The sequence below is a fragment of the Pristis pectinata genome, chromosome 3 (genome assembly GCF_009764475.1).
Source record: "Pristis pectinata isolate sPriPec2 chromosome 3, sPriPec2.1.pri, whole genome shotgun sequence".
NCBI lineage: Eukaryota > Metazoa > Chordata > Chondrichthyes > Rhinopristiformes > Pristidae > Pristis > Pristis pectinata.
In genome coordinates this window covers 112,961,146-112,987,258 of record NC_067407.1, presented here as the reverse complement: position 1 = coordinate 112,987,258, position 26,113 = coordinate 112,961,146, and the positions used below count along the sequence as shown (strand labels likewise).

The 26,113-nt window shown below is 41.1% G+C and overlaps 1 protein-coding gene across 5 annotated transcripts; it reads left to right on the top strand.

The window, feature by feature from the left end:
* The first annotated feature begins 13,652 nt into the window (after positions 1-13,652).
* sertad4 (SERTA domain containing 4) lies at positions 13,653-25,689 on the top strand. Of its 5 annotated transcripts, XM_052012075.1 has the most exons (5): positions 13,653-14,081; positions 15,640-15,742; positions 16,105-16,279; positions 22,918-23,036; positions 23,703-25,689. In XM_052012075.1, exons 3-5 carry the CDS (start codon positions 16,120-16,122, stop codon positions 24,492-24,494), a joined length of 1,071 nt encoding a protein of 356 aa, XP_051868035.1. In that variant the 5' UTR covers positions 13,653-14,081; positions 15,640-15,742; positions 16,105-16,119; the 3' UTR covers positions 24,495-25,689. The 5 variants fall into 5 exon arrangements, with proteins under 5 accessions (XP_051868035.1, XP_051868036.1, XP_051868034.1 ...); XM_052012076.1 differs by lacking the exon at positions 13,653-14,081 and having other exon boundaries at positions 15,311-15,742; positions 22,921-23,036; XM_052012074.1 differs by lacking the exon at positions 13,653-14,081 and having other exon boundaries at positions 15,311-15,742.
* Positions 25,690-26,113: the final 424 nt, after the last annotated feature.

Below are 26,113 nucleotides of genomic sequence, written 5' to 3'. Positions count from 1 at the left end.
ACGCAGCACTTGATGGCTGATGCTGCAGCTTCCATTGCAGCACAAGTAGAAGTCACTCAACAGGGGATCTGCAGAAGAGTGTTTTTCACCCAGGGGATGGTTGGAATCTGAATGCACTGACAGAGGGGGTTGTGGAGACAGAGACTCTTAAAACATTTAAGAAGCATCAAGGTGAACACATGAATTGCTAAAGCAAAGAAGGCTATCGGCCAAATGCTGGTAAATAGGACAAGCAGCCCTTCTTAAATAAAGGCACAACATTAACTATCCTCCAATTTTCTGGAGCCTTACCCTTGGCTAGTGAAGGTACAAAAATCTCTGCCAGGACCCTGGCAATCTCCTCCCGTGCTTTCCACAGTGTCCTGGGATACACCTGGTCAGGCCCTGGGGATTCATCCATCTTTATGTGTTTCAAGACCACCAACACCTCCTCCTTTGTAATGTCAATATCACTGTTCTCTTCCCTGAACTCACTAGCTTCCATGTCCTTCTCCATGGTAAATACAGACAAGAAGTATTCATTTAAGACCTTGCCCATCTCCTGTGGCTCTACACATAGATTACCATGCTACCATGAAGGGGACCTATTCTCTCCCCAGTTACCATTTTGCTCTTAATATATTTACAGAATCTTTTAGGATTCTCCCTTATCTGCCAGGGATATCTCATGGGCTCTTTTTGCCCTCCTAATTTCCTTCTTATAGACCTATATTTCTAGATCCATAATACTCCTCAAGGGATTTGCTTGATTCCAGCTGCCTGTACCTGACGTATGCCGCCTTCTTTTTCCTGACCAGGACCTCAATATCCCTTGTCGAGCAGTGTTCTCTAACCCTGCCAGCCTTGCCCTTCACTCTAACAGGAACATGCTGGCCCTGAACTCTTGCTATCTCACTTTTAAAAGCCTCCCACTTGCCAGACATCCCTTTACCTGCTAACAGCCACTCCCAATCAACCTTTGCAAGTTCCTGTCTGATGCCATCAAAATTAACCTTCCCCCAATTTAGGACTTTAACTTGTAGACCAGTTCTATCTTTTTTCATAACTATTTAAAAACAAATAGAATTATAGTCACAGATCTCAAAGCGCTCCACTGATAACACTTGAGTCACTTGACCAGACTCACTTCCTAAGAGGAGGTTGAGTGTAGCCTCTTTTCCAGTAGGGCCATCTACATATTACTTCAGAAAACTTGTCTGGACACACTTAACAAATTCTGTCCCAGATCATCCCTTAACACTGTGGCAGTTCCAGTCTATATTTGGGAAGTTAAAATCACCTACTATTACAACCCTATTATTTCTACAGCTATCTGCAATCTCCCTTCATGTTTGCTCCTCTAATTCCCACTGTCTAATGGGGGACATATATGTTGTAGATATCTCCAGCTACACCCTGGAGAGAGCCTGACAGAAAATGATGGCAATCACAACCTTACCAGCCAATAGCAAAGTAGTCTGTGTATGGTGTGTTGGTTGAGATTACAACCATAACATATGATATTTTTTACCAAGGGCCTCCTTAATGAATTGCAGATGCCCCATATGTCACTCCTTAATGTAGTGGGAAGGAGAATTACTTCCTGAAGATCCTATAATCCACTGCTGTGAGCAGTTCACCCCTTCACCCTCTCTATTCTTTGAGCAGCCTGATTGCTCTGTATGCCCTCTGCTCTTTTCCCTGTCTAACTGTTTCTACTAAATCACCCATGTCTAAGATTAACTGGTTATTGCAGATACTTTCAAGTCAAGACAAACTTCTAAGTTTCCAGTTCAAGTAGACTTCACTAACTCCTAATCACTGATTTCCACTTGAGTTAAAGGGGCAATTCAAATCAATCAAGAACCAAGTAACTGATGACCCCTTAAGTAGGTTTAAAGCGGGCTCTTGCCCGCTGCTCAGTATGTTTAACTGTGTGAGGTTAACACAGGGTGTTAGCTGCATCATGCAGGTTCAATTTAGTGTTAAATCAGCAATGAGTGAGGGTGGACATCATCATCAGCCTGCTAGTAATCTAACTGAATCTCAAAAGCAGGGGTTGACCACCTACTTCTGAAGCCACAGTATCACCACTGTGCCAAGTCTGACTCATACTCAGTACAAAGAAACTTTCACCATTACATTTAAGAACAAGGATTTTTTCCCGTCTCTTTTTGTCAAGTTTTTGAATATCTTTATTTAAGTGCTGATGTCATCACTGAGGGTAACTTGAATGAGGTAAAGGGTCAACAGTTATAAAACTAAATTATGTGAATGCATACAGCTGGAAATGATTTAGGATTGAGTGTGTATGTTAATCCAGTTCCCCTCACCACAGGATCCAGTCACTCTTCCAAGTCTGCATCCCTGATGCTGCCATGCAAATTCATTGTTTACACATAAATATCTGAAGTGAGGATCAAAGAGAAGAAAATATGATCAATCACAATATTTTGATAACTTGATTTTTTACAAGGGATCCTGATTGTGGGATTGTTTCTTTAATTCGGTGTTTGTTAATAATCTGCAATAAAAATAGATGAGTGAGTAAATTATTTCATTGCCTTTGTTTCATATCACTGCATTTGATTCATGTTCTTTCCATTGCTTTCCAAGTTATTATTGGCTTTTTAACACCTGAAAAACTGTCTGTGAACAATCAATCTTGTGTATTGTGCGTGCTGCCAGACTCAATGAAGGATAAATGATCTGCGGAAGAGATTATGTGAGAACCACAGATGACATCATCTGATAGTTCTGAGCACCTGTGTTATTGTCACTCTGCTTTGGAGAAGAATTAGATCCCAGGAGAACTGGTTTTGTGAGTGCAATGTATTGCAGTGAAATTCCAGAATGAAGTGATATTCTAAGATAATTCATCATTTTGTGATAAAGAAACCGTTATTAAAAGAAGTTGGACATTAGAACTAGATAGATCAACAAAGAGTTTATATTAATTAAAGTAAGCTCCTCCTCTGTGAGAGTGAATTGACCATTTGAACTCATCTTAATATAAGTTGTAATACATATTGTCTGATTATAAAGTTTGTTTGTTTCTGCCAATATTTAATCTATGTCCAGCCTCACTTTGAATTTGCCACTTTGTCAGAATTTGAGGATGTATTGAAGAGGGATTACATCTCAGGTTGGGGAGGGGAAAAGGAATTGAAAGCAGAAATATCATAAAAAAACAGTTTTGCAAAAATTGGGTTAACAAAGTTACATACAAATATATGTCAGAAGCATTTTCAGCAGGATGAAGAGAACCTTGAGGTTGCTGTGGAAATTAAGGACCATGAAATAAAGATTATATCAGAAATTTGAAACCTAAGAGATAAAAGCAGCATGGGTACAAAACTGATTGAAGGATGGAAGGCAATTGTGGTAAATGACTGAATTGTAGGACAGCAACTGTTTTTGATTTACAGGAATGAGTTAAGGTTTGGGGTTTTGAAATTTGTAGATGCTGCAGGTTTTGGACATGTGGAAATCAATAATTTATTAATAGACTTAGAGAAGACCTGGATAGGAAGGTGTAATGAGAGGACACATAGGCAGATGAAGATCAGCATAGAAAAATGAGTACAGGTAATACATGCTGAATAGTACAATCATCACAATTAAAAGAACTTTCCACAACTTCTAGTCTAATGTATTGCAGTCAACACTCATGATGTGATCTCTAGACTGGAGAAATTAAATGCAGATTGGGTGACCACTTTGTGGAGTACCTCTGTTCAGTCTGCAAGGGTCACCATGAGCTTCCTACTGCCTGTCACTTTAATTCTCCATCCCATTCCCACTCTAACCCGTCAGTCAAATAGCCTCCTACACTGTTCCAACTATGCACAATAGAAGCTTGAGGAACAGCACCTCATCTTCCATCTGGGCACGGGCAGCATTTGGCACTCAGTGTCAAATTCAACACATTCCGTTAACCCACTTTTCCTGTTTGTGTCAGAACTGGCCATTTCTGGTGTAATATTATTGCAGGTTTTCACCTCTCACGTACTGATTTGGTGGGCATTTCCAGCATTGTCCTTTGGCTTCAAGTTTCAGCAATAGCTCTGACTTGAATTTCATAGCTTAAATGGGACCCTTTGCGTGTTCTCTCCCCCATTTCCCCTCTCTTCTTTCTTAACCAGACCAGGATCTGTAAAGACCTGAATCACCAAGGCAACCCCAGTCTCATGCTATTAGAGAAATTCCCTTTGCCCTGTTTATCCCTCACTCACCCTCTCTGCAACTTTTAACTTTATTATATTATATTATTTAACTTTATATACAAAATTTATTCTTTTTTCTAGTTCTGATGAAGAATCATCGGCCTGAAACATTAACTGTTATAGAGTCATAGAGTTATACAGCACGGAAACAGGCCCTTTGGCCCAACTGGTCCATGCTGACCAAGATACCTCATCCAAGCTAGTCCCATTTGCCAGCATTTGCCCCATAACCTTCTAAACCTTTCCAATATGTACCTGTCTAACTGTCTTTTAAAAGTTGTTATTGTACCTGCCTCAACCACTTCCTCTGGCAGCTCATTCCACATAGAGACCACCCATTACGTAAAAAAAAGTTGCCATTCAAGTTTCTATTAAATTTTTCCCTCTCACCTTAAAACCTATACCCTCTAGTTCTTGATTCCCCAACAATGGGAAAAAGACTGAGTGCATTCACTTTATCTATGCCCCTCATGATTTTATACACTTCTGTAAGATCACCTCCGACGCTGTGAGGAAAAAAGTCCTAGCCTGTCCAACCTCTCCCTATAATGTAGTCCCTCAAGTCCTGCAACATCCTTGTAAATCTCTTCTGCACTCTTTCCAGTTTAATAACATCTTTCCAGTTTAATAACAACTTTCCTATAGGAGGCGACCAAAACTGAACTCCAAGTGCGGCCTCACCAGCATCCTGAACAACCACACCATGACCTCCCAACTTCTATACTCAGTGCCCTGACTGATGAAGGCCATTGTGCCAAACACCTTCTCCACCACCCTGTCAACCTGTGACTCCACTTTCAGGGAACCATGTACTTGTACTCCTAGGTCCTCTGTTCTACAACACTCCCTAGGGCCATGCTGTTCACTGTTCACTATTTTTCTGCTTTTATTTTTACCGATGCTATCTGACCCGATGAGTGTTTCCAGCAATTTCTGTTCCTTATTTGTACAGTTTTTAAAATTTTCATTTGTTACTGATTTAGATCATGAATGGTTGGGCACCATTTTCTGAGCTACCTCTCTAGTCATAACCTGCTAACCTGAGAATTATCCATTCTTTGCTTTCTGTTCAATGAGCAACTTTCAATCCACATTACTTCTCACCTCCCAATTCTGTGCTCTAGCCTTGTTGATCGACCTCCTGTTTGGGATCTTCTGCCTTCTGAAATCCAAATAACCGCAGCCACTGAATTTTCCCAATATCCGTTCTATGAGTCACATTCTCACTGGATTACAATAGACTAGACAAACATGATCTTCCTTTCATAAATTCATGCTAACTCTGTTCAATCCTTTATTCCCTTCAGGTTGTTCTCTTATTACATCCTTAACTATAGCACTGACAATAGGCTAACAGATCGATAGTTTTCTGTTTTCTTTTTCCCTCATTTCTTGAATAGTGAGGTCACTTTTGGTACTCTCCAAACTACAGGAACAATTCCAGAATGCATTTTCTTTATAGCCGCCTCCTTCAAAACACTGGCATATAGCTAATGAGGCTTTATCAGCTTTTAATATTTCTACCTTCTCTAGTACTATTTTCTTACTGACACTTTTTTTTCAGTTCCATGAAGATGTATTCAAAGTAAGTGTTTAATCCTTCTGCCATTCCTTATTCTCCATTGTAAATTCTCTTGGGATCCACATTTACCTTGTAAAGTCTTTTTCTTCTTGCATACCTATAGAACCTTTCACAGTCTGCTTTCATGTTTCGGGACAATTTAATCTCACGTCTGTCTTACCTTTTTCTTTGCTCAATTTCTTGGGCCTCCTTTGCTGAGTTCTGAAATGCTCCCAAACTTCAGGCTGACTGATTTTTCTGGCAACTTTATAAACCTTGAACTGAATGCCATCTTTAATGTCTCCTGTCAGCCACAGATTGCCATCTTTAATGTCTCCTGTCAGCCACAGATTGCCAATGTTTCCTGTTGAGTTTTTGTCACTTAAAGGAATATACATTTTCTACAAATTATGCATTGATTCTTTAAATGCCAACCATCGCCTGTCACTGTCCTACCTATCAATGTATTTTCCCAATCAACTGCAGCCCTCATACTTTCACTATTTCCTTTGTTTAGATATAAGATCCTCATTCGGATTGAACTGCATCCCTTTCAAACTCAATGAAAAATGTTACCACGTTATGGTTACTCTTCCCTTAAGCCCCCCTTACAACAAAATTATCAATTAGCCCTTTCTCGTTACACAAGTGCCTCCTGTTGCCTTTTTTTATTATGATGAATACCGTCTGCATTGCTGTAAAGATAATTTATCTCTTGTCATTAGAGGTTCCCTTCTTTTGATCTTAACCATCTTTTATTCTACTCCAAAACTTTTAATTCCATGGGCATATAGTTTATTTTCTCCCATACTCCCCAAACTATTTTAATTTTATTTAAACTTGCTTCATCTTTTTCAGCTCACTTCCCATTTGCTGCCTTTGCCACTTCTCATATTCAATAACTTTGTGTGGGACTGGTCCCACAAATGTTTAAATGGACTCCATCCTATTGGTACCCACGTCACCCTTTTTCCCATGTCAGCCTTTCATCAGCCATCTGATGACATATTAGGTCACCTGATCTGACTGTCTATATGAACTTGTTTGTGGTTGGTGGATTGGGCAATACTCCAGAGATAATTACTCAGGTATTTTACTTTGGCTCCAAACGCCTGATGTTCCCTCAGCTTGATTTTTTTTACTATTCCTACATTAGTTGTTTATTCCAAAATAGTCCATCAGGAGTGCATCTAACCCTTCTTTTTCCAAACCCCTCTCCAGCCACCTCAGATTTCTCTTACTCCATCGGCAGAGGATACTGTCTCTACTCCAAATTATAGAATCCACGATCATCACCACACTTACATTCTGTTTTTCCTCCACCTCATCTTAGTCCCCTTGCTTGTGTCTGTCCTCCTGCCTTGGTGAAGCAGCCAGCATAATCAAAGACCTCACCCACCTGGGTCATTCTCTCTTCTCTCCTCTCCCATCAGGCAGAAGATACAGGAGCCTGAGGGCATGTACCACCAGGACAGCTTCTATCCCACGGTGATAAGACTATTGAATGGTTCCCTTATACGATGAGATGGACTCTTGACCTCTCAATCTGCCTTGTTTGACCTTGCACCTTATTGTCTACCTGCAATGCACTTCCCTGTAGCTGTGACACTTTACTGTGCATTCTGTTATTGTTTTTACCCTGTACTACCTCAATCCACTGTGTAATGAACTGATCTGAATGAACAGTATGCAAATCAAGTTTTTCACTGTACCTTGGTACAACTGACAATAATAAACCAATACCTTGTGGTCTTTTCTCAAGGATAGTGACTGCATTTTACCTGACAGACAATAACAGTGACTGCAGAATCTCTGTCCCAAGCTCATTTAAATCACTCTACCTAACTCCCTTACAGTCACATCTTTCTCTTCCTGAAACTGCCCTTTCCTCTAGAATTTGGCTGTGTTCTGGGAAAAGCTACCCAAAATATCTTCTTCCTTTCCCATGTGTCTAACTTGCCCTCCAGCCATATAATTCTGACCTGCAGTGACAAGACTGGTATTTCCTGCACACATGCAAATCTGGGCAGGTCTTACCAGATCTGGGCAGCCAGAGCTGCCAAATCTTGTTTTCATTAGTGGGAGAGTTTTGAACAAGGAGACATAGTTTCAGGATAAGTGGCTGGTCATTTAAAATGGAAATGCATAGAAATGCACAGAGCATGAAGAATCTCTGGCATTCTTTACCACAGAGAGTTGTAGAGGCTTGATCATTACAAGGTGAAGATACATAGATTTGTAGAAAATCGGGGAATTGAGGCCATGAGGAACTGGCACAGGGAAGAAGTTGAGACCTAAAGTAGATTAGCCATGATCATATTGATGGTGGGCAGGTTTGAAAGATCGGGTGGTATACTCCTGCTCCTATTTTCTTCTGTTGTTCACTTCTTGTGTTTCAGTGAGCCAGAGATTTTGCATTTTCAATGCAGAATCTCCAGCCTGGTCGCCCATTACTTTTCAATGCAAAGCAGCAAAAGTCTCCAATACAATATTCTGGGCCCTGCCTGAAGACTGGGAGCCAATCCACATCAAATGGCAGAAGAGCAGAGAGTAAATCAGTAGGCAGAAGTGAAGAAGGAGAAGAAACTCGAAGAATGATAAAGAAAAGATTCAAGAAAGTTTTAAAATATGAGTTTGGTTCTAAATTTAAGTTTACAATTTTCTCAGTGATTTTGATAGTTGATATCCAGCATAGATAAGAGTGATTGCTGCAAGCTGAGGCTCTGGTAACAGAAAATGGGACCCCTGATGTGAGTACTTCATTACCACCTCATTCAAATACACTTTATTTTCAGGGACCCATTAAAGTAATCATGTATGTGAGATAGTGCTTCATTTCTCATTCCATCCACCAAACATTAATTCAAGCAATTGTAAATTAGCTGAAATTTACCCGTCTCCCTTATAGTTGTTCTCCCTTACAGTCACTAAACCTGTACCAGATGTCCCTGTGCAACAGCTGGGATATTGTGGGAAGCTGGTGCTTTGCTGCCAGGCTAATGGCACAAAGTTGAAATGACAGAAATGAGGACTTGGGGAAGCTGAGCCAAGTGAATTCATGTGTGCCTTCTCCAGAAAAATCTGGGCCCTTAGAATGTCATTTAATTGGGGAAGGGCAAATTATAAGGCTATAAGGCTAGAACTTGTGAGTGTACATTGGGATGACATTTTTGAAGGGAAATGTACTATGGAGATGTAGTCGTTGTTCAGGGATCTCTTGCAGGATGTTAGGGATGAATTTGTCCTGGTGAGGCAGAGAAAGAATGGCAGGGTGAAGGAACCGTGGTTGACAAGAGAGGTGGAACATCTAGTTAGGAGGAAGAAGGCAGCATATATAAGGTTTAGGCAGCAGGGATCAGATAGGTCTCTTGAGGAGTATAGGGTAGCAAGGAAGGAACTTAAGAAGGGGCTGAGGAGAGCAAGAAGGGGACATGAAAAGGCCTTGGCGAGTAGGGTTAAGGAAAACCCCAGGGCATTTTTCACTTATGTGAAGAGCAGGAGGATGACGGGAGTAAAGGTAGGACCAATTAGGGACAAAGGTGGGAAGATGTGCCTGGAAGCTGTGGAAGTGAGTGAGGTCCTCAATGAATATTTCTCTTCAGTAATCACCAAGGAGGGGGGCCTTGATGACGCTGAGGACAATGTTGGTAAGGTTAATGTTCTAGAGCATGTTGATATCAAGAGAGAGCATGTGTTGGAGCTGTTAGAAAATACTAGGACAGATAAGTCCCCGGGGCCTGACGGAATATTCCCTAGGCTGCTCCGCAAGGTGAGGGAGGAGATTACTGAACCTTTGGCTAGGATCTTTGAGTCCTTGTTGTCCATGGGAATGGTACTAGAGGATTGGAGGGTGGCAGATGTTTACCCTTATTCAAAAAAGGTAGTAGGGATAGTCCAGGGAATTATAGACCAGTGAGCCTTACGTCTGTGGTGGGCAAGCTGTTGGAAAGGATACTTAGAGATAGGCTCTATGGGCATTTAGAGAATCATGGTCCGATCAGGGACAGCCAGCATGGCTTTGTGAAGGGCAGATCATGTCTCACAAGCCTGATAGTGTTCTTTGAGGAGGTGACCAGACAGGTTGATGAGGGTAGTGCAGTAGATGTGGTCTACATGGATTTTGCTAAGGCATTTGACAAGGTTCCACATGGTAGGCTTCTTCAGAAGGTCAGAGGGCATGGGATCCAGGGAAGCTTGGCCATGTGGATTCAGAATCGGCTTGCCTGTAGAAAGCAGAGGGTTGTTGTGGAGGGATTGCATTCAGATTGGAGGGCTGTGACTAGCGGTGTCCCACAAGGATCAGTTCTGGGACCTCCACTTTTCGTGATTTTTATTTATGACTTGGATGAGGAGGTAGAAGGATGGGTTGGCAAGTTTGCAGACGACACAAAGGTTGGTGGTGTTGTGGATAGTGTGGAGGATTGTCGAAGATTGCAGAGGGATATTGATAGGATGCAGAGCTGGGCTGAGAAGTGGCAAATGGAGTTCAATCTGGAGAAGTGTGAGGTGGTACACTTTGGAAGGACAAACCCCAAGGCAGAGTACAAAGTTAATGGCAGGATTCTGGGTAGTGTGGAGGAGCAGAGGGATCTGGGGGTCCATGTCCACAGATCCCTGAAAGTTGCCTCACAGGTGGATAGGGTAGTTAAGAAAGCTTATGGGATGTTAACTTTCATAAGTCGTGGGATCAAGCTTGAGAGCCGCGAGGTAATGATGCAGCTCTATAAAACTCTGGTTAAACCGCACTTAGAGTACTGTGTCCAGTTCTGGTCGTCTCATTATTGGAAGGATGTGGAAGTGTTGAAAAGGGTGCAGAGGAGATTTACCAGGATGCTGCCTGGTTTAGAGAGTATGCATTATGAGGAGAGACTAAGGGAGCTAGAGCTCTACTATTTGGAGAGAAGAAGGATGAGAGGAGACATGATGAGGCGTACAAAATATTTAGAGGAATGGACAGAGTGGACAGCCAGCACCTCTTTCCCAGGGCACCAATGCTCAATACAAGAGGGCATGGCTTTAAAATAATGGGTGGGAAGTTCAAGGGAGATATCAGAGAAAGGTTTTTTACGCAGAGAGTGGTTGGGACATGGAATGCGCTGCCTGGGGCGGTGGTGGAGGCAGGTACATTGGTCAAATTCAAGAGATTGCTAGATAAGCATATGGAGGAATTTAGGATAGAGGGATATGTGGGAGGAAGGGGTCAGATAACCTTAGGCGAGGTTTAAAGGTCGGCACAACATTGTGGGCTGAAGGGCCTGTATTGTGCTATACTGTTCTATGATTCTATGGAAACAAAACTCAGTTCTGTTTTAATTGAGTTATATTGTCGACAATATGAAGGAGTTTTTATCACATCATCGGCAACACTGTGAAGTGACTTTTATCATAATAAACCAGCTGTAAAACATGCACTGGGGAACCTTGGACATTTTTTAACCTAGTCATGATTAATTTAATTGTGTGGATAATGTAGACATTTCCCTCAAGCATGGGAGTAGCTGTATATACATGTATAAGCATGCTCACAGGCAGTTCTCCCATGGGTATATCTTTAACTAGACAATCTTGGGTAATACCTAGCTGAAACTTGCACTGCAGCTACTTTTCTTAGGCCAGTGTCTACAATCAAAAACCTCTACAAGTAAGCCTAAAATTCAATTATTTTATTCTATAAATGAAAAAAAACTTATTTTTGTAATTTCTATACATTGCCTAATAATCTCACAATTTATTTTCTGTAGTTTTGCAACTCCTGTTGCCTGAAATCTTCACTGTAATAAACCTTTGAAATCAAGCATACAGCTTTCAGGGTAGAACTTTATATGCAGATACTTATGTTCTCTTACCACATTCATGTAAGAGCTATTTTTATGCAGGTGTTAACAAAACCCTGGTAGGAATTTGTTACCTTCAGTGCTTGAACTATCCCTTCAAAACAATTCTCCTTTAGGCTGACAGCCACTAGTTACCCTCTGGTATATTACTCAAGCAGTCATTTTTATTATGTGACTTTCAACAATAAAAGGTGAAAAAGACTAACAACAGTGAGAATGGAGAAAGAATAGAAAAGAGGAGATGGTCCATCCAGGGCAAAGTAATGAACATGATCAACATTCTATCCAACCCCTCACTGGGGCACTGTGGCTTCAGTTACATCATTTTCAAAATAAAATGCATTTACCTTCCCAGGATACTGAAAAAAACACCTCCCAAATCCAAACTCTCTACCACCTAGAAGGAAATAGGAAGTCAGTGCATTGGAACACTTCCTTCTACAGGCTCCCTTCTCAGTCAAATGTCATTCTAACTGGAAAACTTACTGCTGTTCATTCATTATCAATGGGTCTAAATCCTGGAACTCCCTCCTCTATAGCACAGTGGGAGTACCTTCACCTGAAGGACAAGAGTTATTCCAAAAGGGAGCTGACTACAACTCTCTCTGGGACAATTTAGAATGGGCAGTACTTATTAGCCTTGCCAGTGATGCCAACATCCTGTAAATGAATGTAAAAATACATGACAATTGAGCCTACCGATAGAGTTCCAATTTGATTTGCTGGCCAAAGCCTCCACCTGAACCTTACAAAACTAATGATATTACAGGGCAATGATAACGCAGGGATGGAGACTTTGCATGCTGAGATTTCCTCCACCGTAGCCTTAAATGCAGCATATTTGGAGCCTCTATTTCTAATATAAAAAAGGACATACTAGTCACATTGCTGGTGTATGCGGGGGCCAACTTGTAGATCAAGGTCAGGCTGTTGGCCTGACACCACTGGAATCACCAGTAGCTGCACACATTACAACCAGGTCATCGAAAGTCCTCAGCGATGCAATCCTGGCACAATTGGTCAAGAATTTTCTGGGCCTCACTGATCCCATGATTTATCAATCCACTAATGAGGATGAGGGAGGGTGGGGTGACTACCTCAATGGACTGTGTAATGAATTGATCTGTACTACCAGTATGCAAGACAAGTTTTTCACTGTACCTCGGTACAAGCGACAATAATCAACCAATACCGATAGGCTTACTTTTATTCCTTGAACAGCCACAGAGAAGAAATATGTCCCTTGTAAGCCCAAACTGAGGCCAAAGTTAAAGTCTCAAGCATTTTCCAGTCACAATCAGTTCAATTGGGAGACAGTACAAAAAGCAAAATTCCCTTGGCTTCTGATCACCTCGCCCCAGTGGAAGGAAAAAGTACTTTGAACAATTTTAGGTGTTCCCTATTTCGGCCCTCCCCCTACACCCTACACTGCCCCCCAACGTCAGACAAGTGCACATCACAGGGCACGCAATCATTTTGCAGTGAGATTGGAGTCGTCCACACTCAGACCAACACAACATTTGAGAGACTTCAGATGCTGGAATCTGGAGCAACGTGCAAACTGCTGGAGGAACTCAGTGGGTCAGGCAGCATCTGTGGGGGGAAAGAGACAGTAGAGGTTTCGGGTAGAAACCCTTCACTCAAAACGCCGACTGTCCACCTCCCTCCACAGATGCTGCCTGACCCGTTGAGTTCCTTCGGCAGTTTGTTTTGTTAATCAGCCGCGGGAGCATGCCGAACGGGATTAACTAGTTCCGTAAAAATCTTTGTAATTGAAACGATTCTCTATTTGACCTTTTAAGTCCTGAACCATGACGGTTACCACCCAACTACTCAAGTTGAGATCACTGGTCAGTGTATGCGGGGCAGGAGAAGCAGGATGAAAAACTAAGCGAGGATTTTTGTGTGCGGTCAGCAGAAATTACAAAGAAGAAGGTGCTCGAATAATAAAGGCTTTGGGGAAACATTACGTTGGCAATATGATTTCATTTTTCGGGGTATAATTCAAAGATAAAGCACCTTCCCACTGGGAGGGGTGAAATGTCAGCGAGGTCCCCAAATCTTGCAGGAGCGGAGTCCACCGCCTGGGGGTTGTTATTTCTCCCCTCAGTACCCTGCAAAGCGCTGACTGGCACCGTTTATAAATTAAGCTGTTTTATAAATGACCAGCGTCCCACGGCGGAGTCCAAGAGTCCGATTGGCAGATTCCACCGGCCGCGGGACTTCTGGCTGGGAAACAACAACAACTTACAATGGGGTAGCGCGATTGGATGGTCCCGGGGCGCCCAGCGGGAGGGACTGTCAGGCGCACATTGACCGCCCTCTCCGTGCTCCTGTTGCGGCATGTAACAAGAAGGGCGAGGCGTGGGCTCTCGGGCGACTCGACAAAGCATCCCGAGTGTGCAGCGGATATACCGCCCTGAATTCCAGTCTGCAGAGAGCAGGGAGAGAGAGAGAGAGAGAGAGCATTGCTGAGACCAGGTCCGTGAGTAAACGGGAATGCTGCGCAGCGGGGAACTTCAGAGGTTAATTCCAGATGTGGGAGCCTATCCTGGGTTGTGTACACGTTGGATCAGTGGGATCCGCACAGCCATTGGCGGCGGTGCGCCCGGGCTGCGCTCACACAAAGCAGCCTCTGTTGAAGCGTGCAAGGTCTGGGTTTCGACACAGCTGCACGGCGACCTCTCTGTAGCCCTGTTACTGCTTTACATTGAACACGTTTGATGCAGGGATAATCGAATGCAATTTGATGCAAGCTTGGACGCTGAGACTTGACAGCAGCGATCACACGGCCCGCAGATGTGGCCAGGGCTGAATCTCTGTTTTATTTATCTCCGGGCGTCTGACATCCTGAAATCAGATCGGACAGAAAAGCAAGCAAGTTAAAAAAAAACTCCTGTTGCCACGTCTGGCCGCGTGGTCCGAGACGGGCATAAAAAATGCTCTATAAAAGGAAGGGGAGAGTTGGCTCCGCTGGAGCCGATCCCAGTGGTTTTCACAATGGTGCACGGCTGGACTTCTTGGGAACCAATCCTCCGAGTGACCCCGCCCCGTTCCTCACACAAATACTGGAAGCATTCATTCGGTGTCTGAACAGTTTGCCATCTATGGGGAAATGGATCTTGTAGGTAGGATTCCTTGGGATATGACTGTAAGAACTCAGAAATGTTGGCATTAGTTCTCCGTGTCCCGGGCCAGGTTCACAAACCGGATTGCTGACAGAATTAGGTATGCCTTGGGGAATTTTTAATTAACATCCCTTAACGTTCCTGTTTTAAGTAGTTTCGGATATAGAAGTGAAGAGTCATTGATTTGCGTAGCATTTATCTCAGTTGCGCGCTATATTTCCTCTCTGGGTATTTTGTTTTTGGGAAGGGGGCTTTGTAGGAAGGCTGGTTGAACACGGACGTCTAATCAGAATTTATTTTTTTAAAATTTCTGGACCTAGAGGAGCGATAATATATTTGCGCAGGGTAGATCGGCGCGAATTCCTTTGGCACTCAGTTTGAAAGTTCTTCCCTCCCCCACCTCCAAGCGAAACATACAGTAAACATTCAATAAATACAGTAAGTTTACCTTTTGCCCCTGGTTTTGGAATTTCCAAGCGCAAACTGACCAAGACATTCCACGCTGGAACTAACTGGCTTCCAAATGATATTTGGTGTCAGTGATGGGCGCGGAATGCTGGCTGTGATGTGTGGTGCATTATCTGGAATCTGTGGAACTGGCAGCGAAAGAAAGAGATCACCGGGGAGAGGTCGAGGCCCCTGGGTCTGTAAACCCAGCCATTTACAGCAGATTGATTTCAACCGCTGGCCCAAAAGAAAAATTGCGCCTTGGGAAGTACACGGATGATTTGATCTGTGTTTTGTTTATCTCCGATCTCAGGGCAGCTCTTTCTCCCCAAATACCAAGGCTTGTTTAATCTGCATGCTTTTGACGTTGTGCTTGGCTCCTCCGGGACTCGACACGCACACAGACACACACACACACACACACACTGCCTGTTCCCTGCCAATTCTCCTGTTCCCGTTCTCAGTGTTGTGACTCCGGGAGCCCGGCTCGCTCTTGCTCCGCGTCCAATCGATTTCCCTCAAGTTTCCCGACCCGAACTGCAGACCGGAATCGACTCTGAATGACAGGTAAGGCGCGAAAGGGTCTCGTTCCTGCTTTCAGTATGAGATGGGTTCCTCGCATCTGGGCATATGCAGAAACAAGATCCCACTGTGTAGCTGAGGTGCTGTCGGCGGAAAGGCTTCTGGCCGCAAGGCTGAAGTTAATGGGAGAGGGAGTGGGACTGGCGAGGGAGATCAGATCGGGGCTTTTTATGAAAAGGGGGATTAATACTAGGGCTGGGGGGGGGGGTGGGGTGGGGAGCTGAAACAACCCGAGACCTTGCACCAAATAAGGAACAATAACACGGAGAGAGAGAGATTTCCTTTCGGGCAGTACGTTGTCTAGGTATAAAGTGAACTGAATGATTACTGTTTCTTTGGTCCTGCAGTCCCTAGGTTAAGAAATGACATTGGTGATTTCGATGAGCAGATTATGCGATCTTCCCATTGAAGAACGTCCAGATATCCCGGAGTACGTCCCCGTCTGGGAAGAATCTTTCAGCAAAACCGCAGCGATTTCAAACCAGACTAAATACGGAGAGCCCACAGGTCAGTCGGGAGCAGGTACCAGACATCACATCTCATCTCATCCGGTTGTGTTTTTCTCTGTGTGTTTGGGTGCGGGCGGGTCTACACGACAGGCTGCCAATGTGTGCTACTCGGCCACAGTTTATAACGGGGGCGGCGAGGGAGAGCCAAGGTGGGTAGAAATCAATGTGATTTTCACAAGAGGAAACACATACTTTGTTTTTTCTGGCATCTTGCAACAGCCTGCCTTGAGTGTACTGCCATAGATTTTAAGGATTTCATCTTCAGAGGTACTGCTTGCAATGGGTCTTCATCGCCACTTTTAGCTGGCAACTGTCCAGTTGCTATATTGTTTGTGGAAATGTATCATAGCATATATTTGCAGCATATATTTTTCTGGAAGCTGTAGCAAATTATGTTTGAATAAAGTGGCAGCAATAAAGTCAAAGTAATTAATGTTTAATTCCCAGCATTATTATGCAGCATCAACAGAGTGCAGTGGTGGCTGACACATTGCAAGCCAGTTTCAGCACAAAGACAGATGCTGTACACAATAAAATTAAGTTCACAATATGTGTGTTGATAGCTGTAGATCCCTGGCAGTGATTTCAAACTGGTAATGCAATGATAGGGTTCAAATGACCTTAGTTTTACTCTCACAATATTTAAACCTTTCATTGATCTGGAAATTTCTGATGGCATAAAGTATTTTCACCGATGCCAGCTGATTAAAAGGCTGGGGTGGGGAGGGGGAGCAGAGGTGTGTCGTATGCTTTTTTTTCTTGACAAAAGTGACAGAGGGATGAAAATCTAACTGGACCCTGTTTCACTCTGACAGTGCCATCGAGTATGTAATTGGTGAGTCTGATCACAAGATTCTGTTAACTCATTCCATATCAAGCCCTCACTAAGAAATAAAAGTAAGTCTTTGGATGTTGTACCAATGTACAATATTGTGCCCAAAAGCTTGACTGCAGTCACTGACTCTACACTTGAGGGTAGACAAACATTCTGCAAAAATGTGGTGCCCTTGTGTAATTCTGCTGTTGGATTATGCTGATCAGGAAAGTGCTAGTGTGACACTTTGGAACAGATCTGAAGTTATAAGAAAGGTAAGTTGAATCATCATTTCACCAGCCTCAATCCACTTTCCTGGTGCTTGGGTAGAAATTGTCATCTGAGAACCTTGGAGAACAAGGAAAGGCTACTTGTACCATCAGGGGGCAAGTGAGGAGGACAGTCAAGTTGTGGCACTCTGCAGTGTTGTAAAGTCACTACCAGGCTCAGCTCCCCAGTAACAATTAAAAAGGACATGGCCAAAAGGTTCTGGTTTAACTGAAGTACAGTGGCAGTACAATGCCTTCATTAGTATTTTAGATATGCCACTGACAATAACCATAAGGGCATATTTGGCACAGTAGTGGGAAATGTTGGATTTAAAGTCCTTGCAGCTAGCAGTGGGAATTGTGTGGTGTCAGCTAGCTTGTTGTCTTCAGATATAAAAAGGTCACCATTGCTACATTCAGCTAGGTCAGTAGTTTTGTCACTTTGTCACTGTCCAACAGCAGAGCTGCTCAAGGGCACCATAGCTCGGCAGAACATTTGGCTTTCCAGAAGTGTAGATTCAGTGATTGAGAGTCATGTAACCACAATGTTGTGCTTTGGTATAATATACAAGGACTTTTTCATTTCTTAGTGAGGACATGATTTCTTAGTGAGTTAACAGAATCATCTAGGGTCATAGCTGCTTCCCTGGGAAGGTGCATGATGCTTAAATGCTAGCTATCATCTATGCCCACATTGTGGTTAGAAAGGTTGAGAAAAATCTTGAAGCAATTGATGCAGCCTAGTTTGATACCCATCTTCACGAGAAATGGTTCTGTTGTAGACCTGTTGGTTGATATCAAGGCTTGCATGCATGGTGGAACAGGCGTGCAATGGAGAAGAATTTCTGAGGGCAGCTTATTCTGAGCTCTGTACTGGGACGAGATTACCAGAAGACAGGAAAAGATGTAAGATGTGTTCAAAGCCTCCTTGAAGAAATGAAACATCCCTACTGACTCCTGGGAATCTGGCTCCTGACTGCTCCGTGGAAAATGAGTATCTGGGAAGTACTGAGAACCTTAGAACCCTGAGGCCATGCACTTGGAGCACACAGAGACCCTGTGTAGGCAATGGAAAGAGCGGACAACCTCACAAACTGCCCATATGCCCCATTAGTCACAACCTGCCCAATCTTTAGAAGAATGTCTTTCCCAAGGTAGCCTCATTAGCCACCTTAGAACCCACAGGATTGGGATTGGAAGCAAGTCAGCCTTGATCTCAAAGGACTGCCTAAAGCTGATTATCAAAGTACCTGCTTAGGCCTTACAATGGAGCATGGAGCTCTGTTTCATGAAACCAATGGCCATATTTAACTATTGCAGATTAGCATGAGCTTCATTCCAACTGTGCTCTGCTTCTACACATTCCAAACGTTTGGGTATTATGTAGTTGTACACATGTCATTAACCAAGATTGCGTAATGCACTCTTCATCAAAGATTCAAACTTTTTACTTTTCATTATCCTTAAATTAAAATGTTCAAGGACTTGACTTAAAGGAGAGGGAGACAGTATTCCAGGAGTGATAACCATTAATGAATCAGATAACATGGGAATCATGATGGAAAATATATGGTGATCTGTTTGGTGGGAATAGTGTCAAGAGAGCAGGGCAAAGAACTTGTGGATAAGATAAGCTTAGAGAGGAAATGAGTGAAGATGAGAGAGAAACCTTGAAAATGATGCTGGGGTAAGTTTAGGAGAAATTTAGCACAGTAGGCTTGAGGAAGGGAAGGAAATGACAGAGGCATTTACTCAGGTAGTCTCACTTTCTTGACAAAGAAGTCCATAGGCTCTTCTCACCTGTTGAAGGCGAGGGTGAAGGAGATCTGGAGGAAAGTTTAAGAAAAGCAAAAAAAGTTTTTATTTTTGTTTTCTGCATTGGTCTTGGAAAAATGAGCAGCTTTTGGCAGATGAGAGATCGAGCAATAAATGGACTCAATATCGTCTGTCCTATCTGTCTGAATCTGCATCACTTGAATTAAGTGTGATACCAAGGGAAATAGCTGGAGATAGTAATGGTGTTTATAGGGAATGGAGCAATGGAGGTAAGATGTGGTTAAACCAATCAGTAGATACAAAAATGTAGTGAGGACCAAAGTTTAGAGAGTTGGTGTTTTAATAAAGCAACTGTAAGTAAATAAGGACAGAGTTCTTTCAGGGTTAGACACAGAAGAAAGTAGAGTTGGAAGGATGAAGGGAGATGGGGATGGAGAGTGATTTGAGGAAGTGATAAAGGAACAATTTCAGGTTGCAGAATACAAATCAACAGTAATATAATTGAAATCTTTAATACCATTAATATGGAATAGGAATAGAAACTGATGGGGAATGCACAGCAAGTCAGTCATCAACTGAAACACTACAATCAATTTTTCAGATTTAACCATTCTGATGCACTGCCGAAACTGAATGTCAACTTACTTCCTCTTTCAGTAGTTGATTGGATGTCTGCATGTTTCAATATTAAGTACTTAACATGTTCTTCCATAGTTTACAAAGTGACTCATACACTTCAGATACAACTATAATTCACAGGATGTATCTTCAGTTTTGCTATAATCATCCTCATTTTGTTCTGTAGCATTCCTGGTATAATCAACAGTATCAACGGTAATAATTCACAGCAGTTATCAAAAATAAAAGTTTCCATATGCAGGAGGCTCAGTACATTCCAGAGTTAAGTGCAGAAATTGATTTACCATAAATTCAAAACACTTGTCAGCAGGGGGATGGTTTCTGAGATATAAAACCTTCAACATTTTCCAATAATGGTCCAATTCAGGACGAATGGAAAGTGTCAGTGAGCAAACTAATCATCTTTTGATGCAGTAAGAAAGTGAGAATGCATTATATGTTTACACAATTAATCATTACATATGATTAATTGAGACAGTGAGATAGAGACAGTGCTTCAGAGTGGTGCAGCAGAAATATTAGGCAGAATTCCCAATCCTGACAGCAATCAAGTGACTTGTACAGGAGCAAGCATTCATTCTGTTTGCATCATACTCATCTAAAGTGGGGATTTAGGTGAATTGACCTGTAAGATAAATTGCTTATGTGGTATTTTTATTACAGGACAAATCAAAATCCAGAAAAAGACAGAAGAAGTGATGGAGTAAAAATAATGGAGTAGCTTGTTAAGCAAATTACTAGAATATTTTGCATTTTGAAAAAAAATGCACTTAACCTGAGCTGTCTGTAAGTGGCCATAGAATTCTGCAATTGCATTCATGAACTCTAAATTCATGAACTATAAATCAGTAAGCCCCAAAGTTTAAAAGATTTTTCTCCACACGTGGAGTCTCTGTCAGCAGGAACACAGGACAAATCAAAATCCAGAAAAAGACAGAAGAAGTGATGGAGTAAAAATAATGGAGTAGCTTGTTAAGCAAAGTACTAGAATATTTTGCATTTTGAAAAAAAATGCACTTAACCTGAGCTGTCTGTAAGTGGCCATAGAATTCTGCAATTGCATTCATGAACTCTAAATTCATGAACTATAAATCAGTAAGCCCCAAAGTTTAAAAGATTTTTCTCCACACGTGGAGTCTCTGTCAGCAGGAACACAGATCAGAGAAACAGGCATGGAGTTCAGTCCACCTTAAAAGATTGAGCTTTTTTTTGGCAATTGATTCAACAGCTGAAATGTTTTCGCTACTGCAGATTAAATAAACTGGCCAGAAACCTGATTTTATACTCTAATCTTGGCTGTGGGATTCTGTGTAGAAGCAGAATTTCACAATTTTGGGGCTACCAACAACCTTGTTAGAATTGTTTAGTCTTTCACAATAATGAGTTTCAGGAATATAGGAAAAAGGGTAAATTATTCCTCGAGAATGATTATTCTATCAGATCATAGCTGATGTGTACTGCAATTCCATTTACTTAATTGTACTCCACTTAACTCAAAATCCTTACTTTTGCTCCAAAATGTCGACAATTCCTTTCGTCCCACAGATGCTGTTTGACTCGCTGAGTTCTTCCAGCAGATTGTTTGTTGCTCCAGATTCCAGAATCTGCAGTGTCTTTTGTCTCCAAAAACCTATTAATCCTTACCTTTCTAGCAATGATAATGTGGTTGGTAATGGAGAAAAGTATTGTGCAATTCTCTAAACATTAAACAATGTATAATGAATGACTGTATATGTAAAATCAACTTGTCACTAATAACCCTATATCTGAAAACCCAAGAGGGGGAAATGATTATAGATCAAGGAAGAGTTGGCCATCTTAATTCATCTATCCAGTGATACTCTAGTGTTTCCCTTGCAGCATTCAAGTGAGTGATTCAAGGTTTTACACCTTGTTTCTGAGTCCAATCTTTGAATGAGAATTTCTTGACATCAGCCCTAAATTTACCTTACACTAGTTTGAACATCTCATGATGTAACTTCTTCAATTTACATTAAAATTATATGTTGAACTTGCTCAAATGGATCAGATATTACACCAGAATCCTAGCAGCCCTTTCCGAAGGTGATAGGAGATCCCATAGTACCATTTGAAAAAAAACAGAAATGTTCTTCCAGTGCCTTTATCCCTTAGCAAATACTGAGATCACGTCATTTATTTTTAATGCCTTCTTTGGAAGCTTGGTATGTGTGTTGTGGCCACTGTGTTTCCTAATTTATAATGGTCCCAAGCACACCTTGGGACATCCTGAGATCATGAAAGGTGCCTTCATTAAAGTTTTATTTTTTGCTTTAAATCCAGATGGAATGCAGCCTATCACACAGAAAGTTAAGAGGAAAATAGTTCCTCCCTGCATGTGCGTGATAAATAAATTTTATTCTAAATTTAACACATTTCCAATGGGCTAAAAGCAATTTTTCTCCATTTGAATCTTTGATATTTTCTAAAGAATAGCAAAACACTCTTACTAGAACCATATCATTCAACAAGATTAGTAATGACAATAAGGGGTTGTATTTGTCAGATGTGCCATTTGAAATGCTACTGTCACCATTAACAAGAATCTAGTCCTGTGAGACATAACTAGACAGAACTGATTAGACTCCAACAATGTTGGATTGACCCCTAAGGTCTTAATAAATTCATTAAATTGAAATAATTCAAAAGAGATGCTGTAGTCAAAGGACTACTTAATAAAGAGGTAATGCATCATCTTCCATTCAATGAGACAAAAATAGCCAGAGGAAATGACTCATTCGATACCCCTTAGGTTAAGGCAGTAGTAATTTAAAACAAATGAAAAAAAATTAAAAGATGCAATTATTTTTCAGAGAGATGTTTAATGATCATAACTGTGCTGAAATATCAATCTTGTTATGTGGCCTTTAACATAACAGAAATGATTGTGTTCATTGAATTGTGTACATGCTGTTAGTGAAATTTTATGCATGCCCTTTTCCCTGTAACAAATATGTGTATGTGTATGTGGAAAAAAGCATTACATGTGCATCTGCATACTTTATTGACCTTGGAATTGGTCCAAAGTGGCATGGACTTTGTTAATCCTCAATTGTATTGTAAGGGAAAAAATGAAAATAAATAACATGAAGAAATTTCTAACCACATGTTGTTTCTGCATTTGATTTATTTCAGCAGAATCCTCTTGCAAAGGAATCTCAAATTTTCTAACAACGTCCAAGATAGCATACTTCAAACGGAAATATGTGGAAGATGAAGATCTTCATCCACCTGCTCACAATTGCTGCCAAAGAGTAGGTTGAAAGAATCTATTAGAACTTTTTTTTTAACTTAATTACTAATTTGTATTATACTAGGCTCAGTTTTATTTCACTCTTCACAAATAGAAGAGGGGCATATATTATACTCTACACATACAAATTCTGATCTGGTTTGTTTATCAGTCTTCAATCATGACTTTACAGTTCTCCATTGCTTTAGGAAGTTACTAAATTGAAATATGATTAATCATGAGAATCCTGGATCAAAAAGAGTATTAAGCAAAGAACCTCCATTATGTTATTCTTGCGCATCTTCCAAAGTCTAATGAAAAGGTGAAAGGACTTTGTTTGGTAAGAGCAATGATTGAACAACAACATGTAGTGTTAGGGGGACTTATTGCTGTTATATTCCATGAAGAAAACTTACTTCCAGAAGAAAAGAAACATGTAATTATGTGTATTTATTTACCAGTCCCCTTTTCCACAACTCCCACCTATCGCAGAAGCACTCAAGTTTAGAGGGGTGCTCATGATTGGCTGAGGCTTTTAATGTTCTTACATGAACTCAATTATAATTGGATAGTTGGAAATCAATGTGCCTGAGCAATAAAAATGGACATAGGAATGATGGTAAATCAAGAAGATTCAGAGTTGTCTTATTAAATAGAATGATATAGCCTCATTATTTGTTTGGTTTAGGCACGGACCTTGGTCGCTCCAGAGGATCGTACCCACATACTTCGTTTATCACTGGAAAAATTAAGGCTTATTGAAGATCCTGAAGTATTTTTGCGGCGATCAGTACTGATCAACAACTTATTGAAGCGGATCCGAGGGGAGATGCAGAATGACTGGTATTTGTCTGCCTGCTCTCTTGGGGAGACACGACCCAATGATTGGTTTGGATCACAAGAATCTACCTACAGGAAACGGCTGCGGATTGCCAAGGAGTACGAGAGCAGCCTGCATGATTGCTGCTTTTACCAGGAACGTGGCAATCAATACTCAATGATACCATTCTCTGTTTATAATGGGGAGAGAGTTGCCTCCACTTTGCCTAGTTGCTCCCGCCAGGGCATAGACTGCTCTGAAGTTTATGGAGTCCATAGTGCACATCCCAGAATTGAACTGGCAACCAGTGCAGGGTCTGACATTTATGAGAACATTGAAAATAATTATGATAAGGAAATCAACAAGGAAGATGAGCATCAAAAGGGAAACAGCACAGAGACCCATACTTCCAGTGAAAGGGCCCTTTCTCGTGTGTGCAGTGATAAGGAGGTTGATTGCACAGCAACTGGCTTCAGAAACGACGGAATAGTTTCTCCTGAATCTGGGTTGGATTCTGGCATATTAAAGCAATATGTAGGCGATCACAAACTTTGTTGTGTAAAGGAAGCAAAATTAGAGCCAGCTTGTTTTGCAATGGCTACAACCAACAGTTTAACAAGCATAGCGAAGAGCACATGCAGAGTTAGTGACACTTATTAGCATGAATTACCCATTACAGAAACTGATGTCGAATCTTTACCATCATGTTGATGCACTTTATACTATTCTTCAAACTAGACCCTGAAGAAATAAATAATTAGGAAAGGAAATAAACCAGCACGTTGTGGGTTGGGTTTACTTGGACTGTCCATCATAGCAGGTTAAGGTTTTATATTATGGACCGTGGTTTTTACAGAAAGTAACTTGAGTGTGATCTAAGGTGCCTTAAATTTGTTACGACAGTGTTAAAGTTTGCAAGACTATACGAATCATCTGTTGGGGTTAACTGTATGAGATTTTTTACTATTTTCTTATATTTTGACTTGCCACAGAACGAGATCCAGAACATTCAAAGCAAGAATTTTTGATTTTATTTTAAAATTTACATGTTGAATGGATAATATGTATAATTTCAGCCTGTTCTCTGTATAATATTCTTCAATAAGCCAACAATGTTTCCCTTGAGCAAACATCAAGCTGCTTGAGCATTTCCATAGCAACAGATAGACTTATGCAGAGAATGAAATTTGTACTGTACTGTCCATGAATTGGTGGCTGACTTATAATTTGTCAACATTTTTCTTTTAAATTGCATTGCTTTACTTAACCTTTAAACTTTAAAAAAAAACAATTCTTTAAGCTTGGTTCCTGCTTTTTGCTGAAGATCCAAATCCTTTTAGTGATATAGCCATCAAGACTGTAGAATTAAATCTTGGTTATAGGGACTGATCAGTTTTAACTGGATCTTAAAACTTTGGGAGCAGTATTAACTCAAATGAGGAATGGAAAATGCTCTTCATAAAACCAATTGCATTTGGAGTGATTGAGACATCAAGGCATTAGCTTTTTTTTGTTGTGATTGTGGCCAATATTTATGTTTCCAATGCAATTGTATATGCTTTTATAAAAATTTCAAAAAAAAGTTATATGGGGTCCTTTTCCATGTGGTATGGTAAATTGGTACATACAAGTGTTTTACAGTAAAAATGTGATTTACATGTAAGATATTTATTAAACAGTAGAGCATCTTACACAGAAGTAGTTTAATATTAATTTTCTTAAGAATACATGGAAACAAATGAATGGGTTCCAAGTGAGAATGAAAATTTATTGATGACAGCAAATCAAGTGTTCTTCTGTCCAAGTGTATTTGATAATAAAATAAGGTAATAGGAATAAAGAGAAAAAGCTTGCATTTAAGTAGTGCCTTTCCCCATCATTGAACATCCTAAAGCATTTGACTATGCTTCGAAGGTTGCAATGTTATTTTGCAGCCAATATTCAAATTAGAGTGTGCCACATAAAGCAGTGAAATACATGGGAAGAAGGTCAAAGATCACATTTAACAAATGGGTTTTAGATAAAATTCTTTTGTGTAGCCCACGAAAATACTGCGCTATGCAATAAAATTTCTAGGCCCCAGTCTCCCATATACTTCTTACATCTTACGTCTGAGGGAGTAAATACAGATTCCATTGTGATCTCACTCATTGGTTATCACATTCAATCTTCTACTTTGGATAGGTGGAAAGAGGCCACATCACAAAACCAAACCGTTTAGGCTAAAACCTATCGTCAGATTTATTCACAAACAGAACATACGGAATCAGAATGATACA